The sequence below is a fragment of the Salvelinus namaycush genome, unplaced genomic scaffold (genome assembly GCF_016432855.1).
Source record: "Salvelinus namaycush isolate Seneca unplaced genomic scaffold, SaNama_1.0 Scaffold10, whole genome shotgun sequence".
Classification (NCBI taxonomy): domain Eukaryota; kingdom Metazoa; phylum Chordata; class Actinopteri; order Salmoniformes; family Salmonidae; genus Salvelinus; species Salvelinus namaycush.
Genome location: NW_024057675.1, coordinates 1,061,853 through 1,072,500, shown reverse-complemented (window position 1 = coordinate 1,072,500; position 10,648 = coordinate 1,061,853). Strand labels below are relative to the sequence as shown.

General features: G+C 46.2%; 1 protein-coding gene across 1 annotated transcript in view; it reads right to left on the bottom strand.

Moving 5' to 3' along the window:
* LOC120035234 (hsp90 co-chaperone Cdc37-like) overlaps positions 1-10,648 on the bottom strand; it is an 11,083-nt gene extending 435 nt beyond the window's left edge. Inside the window, exons 1-9 of the mRNA XM_038982025.1 lie at positions 10,359-10,648; positions 9,206-9,499; positions 6,209-6,314; positions 5,964-6,079; positions 4,291-4,413; positions 3,910-4,002; positions 2,013-2,102; positions 1,435-1,506; positions 1-1,041 (exon numbers count right to left, since the gene is read on the bottom strand). The exon at positions 1-1,041 is cut by the window's left edge and continues 435 nt beyond it. Coding sequence (XP_038837953.1) covers positions 886-1,041; positions 1,435-1,506; positions 2,013-2,102; positions 3,910-4,002; positions 4,291-4,413; positions 5,964-6,079; positions 6,209-6,314; positions 9,206-9,499; positions 10,359-10,472 — 1,164 coding nt within the window. The 5' untranslated portion in view covers positions 10,473-10,648 and the 3' untranslated portion in view covers positions 1-885. The remainder of the gene's footprint in view (positions 1,042-1,434; positions 1,507-2,012; positions 2,103-3,909; positions 4,003-4,290; positions 4,414-5,963; positions 6,080-6,208; positions 6,315-9,205; positions 9,500-10,358) is intronic.

Sequence of the window (10,648 nt, the reverse complement as noted above, 5' to 3'; positions counted from 1 at the left end):
GTTAATATAAAGATGGGACTATGGGTAGAAGCGACGACAGGGATAAGAAGTGAGGTGGAGGGGGTTAATATAAAGATGGGACTATGGGTAGAAGCGACAACAGGGATAAGAAGTGAGGTGGAGGTGGAGGGGGTTAATATAAAGATGGGGTCATGGAGAAAGGGACTATGGGTAGAAGCGACGACAGGGATAGGAACTGAGGTGGAGGTGGTTAATATAAAGATGGGGTCATGGAGAAAGGGACTATGGGTAGAAGCGACGACAGGGATAGGAACTGAGGTGGAGGTGGAGGGGGTTAATATAAAGATGGGGTCATGGAGTAAGGGACTATGGGTAGAAACGACGACAGGGATAAGAACTGAGGTGGAGGTGGGGGGGTTAATATAAAGATGGGGTCATGGAGAATGGGACTATGGGTAGAAACGGGAGCAGGGTGAAGTTTAGCATTTCTCCCCAAATGGTTAACGTCAGGATTGGGGGAGGGGAATCTGATCCTAGATCTGTACCTAGGGGAAACTTCACCCCAGGCACAAATTCATAAATCATCTTAGAATAGGAGTGATGATCTAGGATCAGGTCCCCCTGTACATGTGATGTTGTTCAGATCATATCCAATAGGAGTGCTGATCTAGAATCAGGTTCCCTTGTACATATGATGTTGTACAAGGGAAGATCAGCAGTCCTACTCTGAGACTCTTTGTAAATACTGGCCCGGTGCAGGTTTTCAATGGGTCAGGCTAATGCTAGTGATACTAGCCCAATTAACGCTAGGGAAGTTAGCATCTTCACAGCATGTTTTCAATAAGGCAAGCTAACGCTAGTAAAGGGTGTAGCTAGGTCTGAAAAGGTCAAAAGTCTAACGGAAGGATTCAATTCATGACAGAGTCATTTCTCCTCCTCCGCCTCTTCCTCCTTCTCTGGTTCTTCCTCGTCTTCTTTGTCCTCTTCCTCGTCTTCTTCTTTGTCCTCTTCGTTGTCGGTATTGGCGTTGGGAACCCAGAGTCCTGAGTCAATACACCTCTTCATGTGGCCCTTTGCCTCCTGCGGAACCCCACAACACACAGAGGTTAGAGTTAGTTAGAGTTAGAGAGAGAGAGTTAGTTAGTTAGAGAGAGTTAGAGAGTTAGTTAGAGTGAGAGTTAGTTAGAGAGAGTTAGTTAGAGTGAGAGTTAGTTAGAGAGAGAGTTAGAGAGTTAGTTAGAGAGAGAGTTAGTTAGAGAGAGAGTTAGTTAGAGAGAGAGTTAGTTAGAGAGAGTTAGAGAGAGTTAGAGAGAGAGTTAGTTAGAGAGAGAGTTAGTTAGAGAGAGAGAGAGTTAGAGAGAGAGTTAGTTAGAGAGAGAGTTAGAGAGAGAGTTAGTTAGAGAGAGAGTTAGAGAGAGAGAGTTAGAGAGAGAGAGTTAGAGAGAGAGAGTTAGTTAGTTAGGAGACACTCACCATGGGGTCCATCTTGCTGATAGCTTCCTGCAGCATTGAGATGTCTTTATCATCAAAACACTTCTTCATTTCCTGTGAAACAGGATGTGACATCACAAGATACAGGTCAAAAAAGGAGGCTGGGGTTGGCGACCACTTCCTCTGAATATGTGGCCATAGGTTGCTGACTATTATGATGAAGACGTTGAGGTGTGTCTGTCTCTCTGCGTCTCTCTCTGCGTGTCTGCCTGCATCTCTCTCTGCGTGTCTGCCTGCATCTCTCTCTGCGTGTCTGCCTGCATCTCTCTCTGCGTGTCTGCCTGCATCTCTCTCTGCGTGTCTGCCTGCATCTCTCTCTGCGTGTCTGCCTGCATCTCTCTCTGCGTGTCTGCCTGCATCTCTCTCTGCGTGTCTGCCTGCATCTCTCTCTGCGTGTCTGCCTGCATCTCTCTCTGCGTGTCTGCCTGCATCTCTCTCTGCGTGTCTGCCTGCATCTCTCTCTGCGTGTCTGCCTGCATGTCTCTCTGTGTGTCTGCCTGCATGTCTCTCTGGGTATGACTGACTGTGTGTGTGTCTCACTGTGTGTGTGTGTGTGTTACCTCTGGCAGAGTGTCGTAGACTTCCACAGGGTCCAGTCCACCAGGCCCCAGTCTGTTCTGTCTCTCCTCCTCCTCATACTCCTCCATAGCCTTTAACAATTACTTTATTATTTTCATTTTGAACCTCACCAATGGCTCATATTTAACTGTATGTACAGTTGAAGTCGGAAGTTTACATAAACCTTAACCAAATACATTTGAGTTTCACAATTCCTGACATTTAATCCTAGTAAAAATTCCCAGTCTTAGGTCAGTTAGGATCACCACTTTATTTTAAGAATGTGAAATGTCTGAATAATAGTAGAGAGAATGATTTATTTCAGCTTTTATTTCTTTCATCACATTCCCAGTGGGTCAGAAGTTTACATACACTCAATTAGTATTTGGTAGCATTGCCTTTAAATTGTTGAACTTGGGTCAAACGTTTTGGGTAGACTTCCACACGCTTCCCACAATAAGTTGGGTGAACTTTGGCCCATTCCTTCTGACAGAGCTGGTGTAACTGGGTCAGGTTTATAGGCCTCCTTGCTCGCACACGCTTTTTCAGTTCTGCCCACAAATTTTCTATAGGATTGAGTTCAGGGCCTTGTGATGACCACTCCAATACCTTGACTTTGTTGTCATTAAGCCACGACTTTGGAAGTATGCTTGGGGTCATTGTCCATTTGGAAGACCCAATTACGACCAGGCTTTAACTTCCTGACTGATGTCTTGAGATGTTGCTTCAATATATCCACATAATTTTCCTTCCACATGATGCCATCTATTTTGTGAAGTGCACCAGTCCCTCCTGCAGCAAAGCAGCCCCACAACATGATGCTGCCACCCCCGTGCTTCACGGTTGGGATGGTGTTCTTCGGCTTGCAAGCCTACCCCTTTTTCCTCCAAACATAACGATGGTCATTATGGGCGAACAATTTTTGTTTCATCAGACCAGAGGACATTTCTCCAAAAAGTATGACCTTTGTCCCCATGTGCAGTTTCAAACTGTAGTCTGGCTTTTTTATGGCGGTTTTGGAGCAGTGTCTTCTTCCTTGCTGAGCGGCCTTTCAGGTTTTGTCGGTATAGATACTTTTGTACCCGTTTCCTCCAGCATCTTCACAAGGTCCTTTGGTGTTGTTCTGGGATTGGTTTGCACTTTTCGCACCAAAGCACTTTCATCTCTAGGAGACAGAACTCCTTCCTGAGCGGTATGACGGCTGCGTGGTCCCATGGTGTTTATACTTGCGTACTATTGTTTGTACAGATGAACGTGGTACCTTCAGGCATTTGGAAATTGCTCCCAAGGATGAACCAGACTTGTGGAGGTCTACAATTTTTTTCTGAGGTCTTGGCTGATTTCTTTTGATTTTCCCATGATGTCAAGCAAAGAGGCACTGAGTTTGAAGGTAGGCCTTGAAATATATCCACAGGTACACCTCCAATTGACTCAAATTACGTCAGAAGCTTCGAAAGCCATGACATCATTTCTGGAATTTTCCAAGCTGTTTAAAGGCACAGTCAACTTAGTGTATGTAAAGTTCCGACCCACTGGAATTGTGATACAGTGAATTATAAGTGAAATAATCCGTCTGTAAACAATTGTTGGAAAAATGACTTGTGTCAGGCACAAAGTACATGTCCTAACCGACTTGCCAAAACTATAGTTTGTTAACAAGAAATTTGTGGAGTGGTTGAAAAACGAGTTTTAATGACTCCAACATAAGTGTATGTAAACTTCCGACTTCAATTGTATGTATTTTAGTATTCTGTTCATCAGTCCACAGTTTTGATACAGTCCCAGAAAAGTGTGAAGGTCAGAATGTTTTTGGATTAAATATCACTTTGAACTTCTCCCACTTCCATAAAAATAGTTTTAAACACCTGAAGCAAGAAAAAAAAATGGAGAGAAAATGACCTTTTGTATCCTGATCTTAGCCCTGCCTCGAACCCTCTCTTTAAATGACTCCAGCTCATCAGTAAAGGCTTCCTGATAGGGCTGGTCTGCAGTCTGAGAGAGAGAGAGCGAGAGAGCGAGAGAGCGAGAGAGAGAGAGAGAGAGAGAGAGATGGGTGACATACCGATATACGTGTACACAGTACATACACACGTGAAGTTAAAACATCAACTCATAAATCCGGGATTCAATCAAAGGGGCGTTATCGAAAAGAAAACAAGGCTTCTCATTTAAAGGTAATTTCCACTTGAGCCGATATCTGCAGCGTTTCTGTCTGTATGCAATAACGCGCCTCTGATTGAATACCGGCCCTTTAAATGAACAAAGGCAACACACACACACCTTGATCTTCTGGAAGAACTCTCTGAAGCATCCTCGAGGGTCGATCTTCAGGCTCTTAGCCAACTCTAAGATGAACTGCATCACTATGGTCTGATGGGCTACCTGATCCATCAAACCATGTTTCTACACACACACACAGGTTAACATACACACAGGTTAACATACACAAAGACACAGAAAGACGTAAATACACACACACACACACACACACACACACAGGTTAACATACACAAAGACACAGAAAGACGTAAATACACACACACACACACACACACACAGGTTAACATACACACAGGTTAACATACACAAAGACACAGAAAGACGTAAATACACACACACACACACACACAGGTTAACATACACACAGGTTAACATACACAAAGACACAGAAAGACGTAAATACACACACACACACACACACACACACACACACACACACACACACACACAGGTTAACATACACAAAGACACAGAAAGATGTAAATACACACACACACACACACACAGGTTAACATACACAAAGACACAGAAAGACGTAAATACACACACACACACACACAGGTTAACATACACACAGGTTAACATACACAAAGACACAGAAAGACGTAAATACACACACACACACACACAGGTTAACATACACACAGGTTAACATACACAAAGACACAGAAAGACGTAAATACACACACACACACACACACACACACACACACACACACACACACACACACACACACACACACACACACACACACACACACACACACACACACACACACACACACACACAGGTTAACATACACAAAGACACAGAAAGACGTAAATACACACACACACACACACAGGTTAACATACACACAGGTTAACATACACAAAGACACAGAAAGACGTAAATACACACACACACACACACACACACACACACAGGTTAACATACACAAAGACACACAAACACATAAAAACACACACACACACACACAGGTTAACATACACACAGGTTAACATACACAAAGACACAGAAAGACGTAAATACACACACACACACACACAGGTTAACATACACACAGGTTAACATACACAAAGACACAGAAAGACGTAAATACACACACACACACACACACACAGGTTAACATACACACAGGTTAACATACACAAAGACACAGAAAGACGTAAATACACACACACACACACACACACACACACACACACACACACACACACACACACACACACACACACACACACACACACACACACACACACAGGTTAACATACACAAAGACACAGAAAGACGTAAATACACACACACACACACACACACACACACACACACACACACACACACACACACACAGGTTAACATACACAAAGACACAGAAAGACGTAAATACACACACACACACACAGGTTAACATACACACAGGTTAACATACACAAAGACTCAGAAATACGTAAATACACACACACACACACACACAGGTTAACATACACAAAGACACAGAAAGACGTAAATACACACACACAGGTTAACATACACACAGGTTAACATACACAAAGACTCAGAAATATGTAAATACACACACACACACACACACACACACAGGTTAACATACACAAAGACACAGAAAGACGTAAATACACACACACACACAATATCTGTGAAACACACCCACCTCCTCCACCTCCAGGTCGATACACATGATAACCAGGAAGTTAGCCGTCTCTTCACACACCAGGTAAGGGTGGTCAGACAGGTACTTCTGACTGTCCTCCCAACGCCGAAGCATCCCTACACACCACACACAGGTTAGAAAGAGAGGAAGAGAGAAAGAGAGACGAAGAAGAGGTGTTGAAACAGAGAGAGAAGAGTATAGAATACAGACATTAAATGGTTTAGTTGTGAGGTGTTGAAACTCACCAAAGTGTTTGATCTCTTTCTTGTGTTTCTCCACAAAAGTCTGGTGTTTCTCCTCCTTCTGTTCCTCAGTCTCTTCTGTCGCTTCCGGCTTGATGTTCAACATACTCTGGGGGAAGAAGGGATGGAGAGGAGGGGAGAGAGAGAAATATATTTTCAGTGGACATGACAGTTGACAGTAGAGGAATAACATGTGACATCAGTAGTTGTGATGATAGCCCATATCTTCATGATTTATCCTTCAGCAAAGTAATGTATTGTCTTCCTATCTCACCTGGCTGAAGCCCTCCTTGTTGAGGGAGTGGTGTATGTCTATCACCTGGCTGAAGCCCTCGTTGTTGAGGGAGTGGTGTATCTATATATCACCTGGCTGAAGCCCTCCTTGTTGAGGGAGTGGTGTATGTCTATCTCACCTGGCTGAAGCCCTCGTTGTTGAGGGAGTGGTGTATGTCTATCTCACCTGGCTGAAGCCCTCGTTGTTGAGGGAGTGGTGTATGTCTATCACCTGGCTGAAGCCCTCGTTGTTGAGGGAGTGGTGTATGTCTATCTCACCTGGCTGAAGCCCTCGTTGTTGAGGGAGTGGTGTATGTCTATCACCTGGCTGAAGCCCTCGTTGTTGAGGGAGTGGTGTATCTATATATCACCTGGCTGAAGCCCTCCTTGTTGAGGGAGTGGTGTATGTCTATCTCACCTGGCTGAAGCCCTCGTTGTTGAGGGAGTGGTGTATGTCTATCTCACCTGGCTGAAGCCCTCGTTGTTGAGGGAGTGGTGTATGTCTATCACCTGGCTGAAGCCCTCCTTGTTGAGGGAGTGGTGTATGTCTATCTCACCTGGCTGAAGCCCTCGTTGTTGAGGGAGTGGTGTATGTCTATCTCACCTGGCTGAAGCCCTCGTTGTTGAGGGAGTGGTGTATGTCTATCACCTGGCTGAAGCCCTCCTTGTTGAGGGAGTGGTGTATCCCTATCACCTGGCTGAAGCCCTCCTTGTTGAGGGAGTGGTGTATGTCTATATCACCTGGCTGAAGCCCTCGTTGTTGAGGGAGTGGTGTATGTCTATCTCACCTGGCTGAAGCCCTCGTTGTTGAGGGAGTGGTGTATCCCTATCACCTGGCTGAAGCCCTCGTTGTTGAGGGAGTGGTGTATCCCTATCACCTGGCTGAAGCCCTCCTTGTTGAGGGAGTGGTGTATCTCTATATCACCTGGCTGAAGCCCTCCTTGTTGAGGGAGTGGTGTATGTCTATATCACCTGGCGGAAGCCCTCTTTGTTGAGGGAGTGGTGTATGTCTATATCACCTGGCTGAAGCCCTCGTTGTTGAGGGAGTGGTGTATGTCTATATCACCTGGCTGAAGCCCTCGTTGTTGAGGGAGTGGTGTATCCCTATCACCTGGCTGAAGCCCTCCTTGTTGAGGGAGTGGTGTATCCCTATCACCTGGCTGAAGCCCTCCTTGTTGAGGGAGTGGTGTATCTCTATATCACCTGGCTGAAGCCCTCCTTGTTGAGGGAGTGGTGTATGTCTATATCACCTGGCTGAAGCCCTCCTTGTTGAGGGAGTGGTGTATCTATATATCACCTGGCTGAAGCCCTCCTTGTTGAGGGAGTGGTGTATGTCTATATCACCTGGCTGAAGCCCTCCTTGTTGAGGGAGTGGTGTATGTCTATATCACCTGGCTGAAGCCCTCCTTGTTGAGGGAGTGGTGTATGTCTATCTCACCTGGCTGAAGCCCTCCTTGTTGAGGGAGTGGTGTATCTCTATATCACCTGGCTGAAGCCCTCCTTGTTGAGGGAGTGGTGTATCTCTATATCACCTGGCTGAAGCCCTCCTTGTTGAGGGAGTGGTGTATGTCTATATCACCTGGCTGAAGCCCTCCTTGTTGAGGGAGTGGTGTATCTCTATATCACCTGGCTGAAGCCCTCCTTGTTGAGGGAGTGGTGTATGTCTATATCACCTGGCTGAAGCCCTCCTTGTTGAGGGAGTGGTGTATCTATATATCACCTGGCTGAAGCCCTCCTTGTTGAGGGAGTGGTGTATGTCTACATCACCTGGCTGAAGCCCTCCTTGTTGAGGGAGTGGTGTATGTCTATCACCTGGCTGAAGCCCTCCTTGTTGAGGGAGTGGTGTATCTCTATATCACCTGGCTGAAGCCCTCCTTGTTGAGGGAGTGGTGTATGTCTATCACCTGGCTGAAGCCCTCCTTGTTGAGGGAGTGGTGTATCTCTATATCACCTGGCTGAAGCCCTCCTTGTTGAGGGAGTGGTGTATCTCTATATCACCTGGCTGAAGCCCTCCTTGTTGAGGGAGTGGTGTATGTCTATATCACCTGGCTGAAGCCCTCTTTGTTGAGGGAGTGGTGTATGTCTATATCACCTGGCTGAAGCCCTCCTTGTTGAGGGAGTGGTGTATCTCTATATCACCTGGCTGAAGCCCTCCTTGTTGAGGGAGTGGTGTATCTCTATATCACCTGGCTGAAGCCCTCCTTGTTGAGGGAGTGGTGTATGTCTATATCACCTGGCTGAAGCCCTCTTTGTTGAGGGAGTGGTGTATGTCTATATCACCTGGCTGAAGCCCTCCTTGTTGAGGGAGTGGTGTATCTCTATATCACCTGGCTGAAGCCCTCCTTGATGAGGGAGAGGTGCATCTCTATAACACCTGGCTGAAGCCCTCCTTGATGAGGGAGAGGTGTATCTCTATCCCCTGGCTGAAGCCCTCCTTGTTGAGGGAGTGGTGTATCTCTATCACCTGGCTGAAGCCCTCCTTGTTGAGGGAGTGGTGTATGTCTATCACCTGGCTGAAGCCCTCCTTGTTGAGGGAGTGGTGTATGTCTATCACCTGGCTGAAGCCCTCTTTGTTGAGGGAGTGGTGTATCTCTATATCACCTGGCTGAAGCCCTCCTTGTTGAGGGAGTGGTGTATCTAAAATCAAATCTAATTGACTTGTCACATACACATATTTGGCAGATGTTATTGCGGGTGTAGCGAAATGCTACAGCCTCAATATCTCACCTTGCTGAATCCCTCTTTGCTGAGCGTGTCAACGTTCCAAGGCATCTTTTTCTCCTCTCTCCGATGTTCCTCCATCTTCTTCTCCCACAAGCGTTGATCCTTTCTGTATTTCTTCTCCTCGGCCTGGGCCTTGCTCAGCGCCGTCTTCCTCTCCTCCTCTCCCTCCTTCTTTCCTTCCTCTTCTAACTCCTTCACTCTGTACTGCACCTCTTCCAGACGTCTCTTACACTCTGCCATGTTCCTCTCCAGCTCCTCTCCTTTCTCCTCGAAGGCCACCTGTTTCTCCACACGCGCCTAGGAGGGAGAGAAGAGGGGGGAGGAGAGGAAGGGTGGAGGGGGGTGTAGTGGAAGATTAGAGCAGCGGAGAGAGGGTGGAGGAGAGATGAAAGATGGGAGGGACATGGAAGGATGAAGGGTGGAGGAGGGGAAGGGTGGAGGGAGAGAAGGGGGTGATGAGAGGAAGGGTGTAGGAGGGAGGAGAAAGGGGTGGGAGATAGTAACATTGTTGTTCTTGAAAATGTTACCTATTAGCTCGCTAACCAAACATCTTAGAGGAAAAGGACAAATTAAGATAATTTAATGTAGGTAGGCTGTGACTGGCCTCACACTCCAGTGCAGTAGGTGGCGGCGTATGCAACGTAAAAGTTGGATGCAATCCGCCAACCAAATCCCAAAGAAGAAGAAAATAATTATGTCCAAGGCAAGATAATGTAACGTTACCTAGCACAATTCTGCTGGATTAGTTTGATGTAGCTAGCCAAGGTTAAGGTGAATCACAGGCTGTGTGGTGAAACTCATATTGAGCAAGAGAGACAGGAAGGAAAGGCAGACACAGAGAGAGACAGAGCTGTGGACAAACTCTTATTGAGCAACTAGGCTACTACTGTAAAGCCCAAATGTTGAAAGCCTTGCCTAGTTAACGCCCTGGGCCAGAGCTAAGCCTAACTAGCTAACACTTTAGCCAGTTGGATTAACGTTAGTCACGTTAGTTGACCAGCTAACTACTCGGTTGAGTACTGATTTATATGGCTAAGAACTTAGCTAGCTAGTGTTTGCTGACATAGTTACTGTCGCTAGCTGCCTAACCAGTACGTTAGCTATTTCTGTATCAGTATTATTTTAGTGAAAACATATCGCCTGTTGTCATAGCTACCTGATGCCTCCATCGGAAGAGGCTCGGCGTGTCGATATTGGGGTGAGTCTCATCCTCGTCATCCGATACTTCGATGTGGTCCCACACACTGTAATCAATAGTCCTGGACGTCATCTTCTAGCTCTCTCTCCTTCTCTTTCCGTGGGAAGTCCACGCAACAACAGCACACTAAATGGAATGACGTGTAAGGAAAATGTCAACTTTGGTCCTGTTGAAAGAGAGAAAATGCGAGCTAAGCTTGCCGAGAACCCGCCGCCCTCTACTCGTTGCTTCAGCTCAGAAGTATTTTC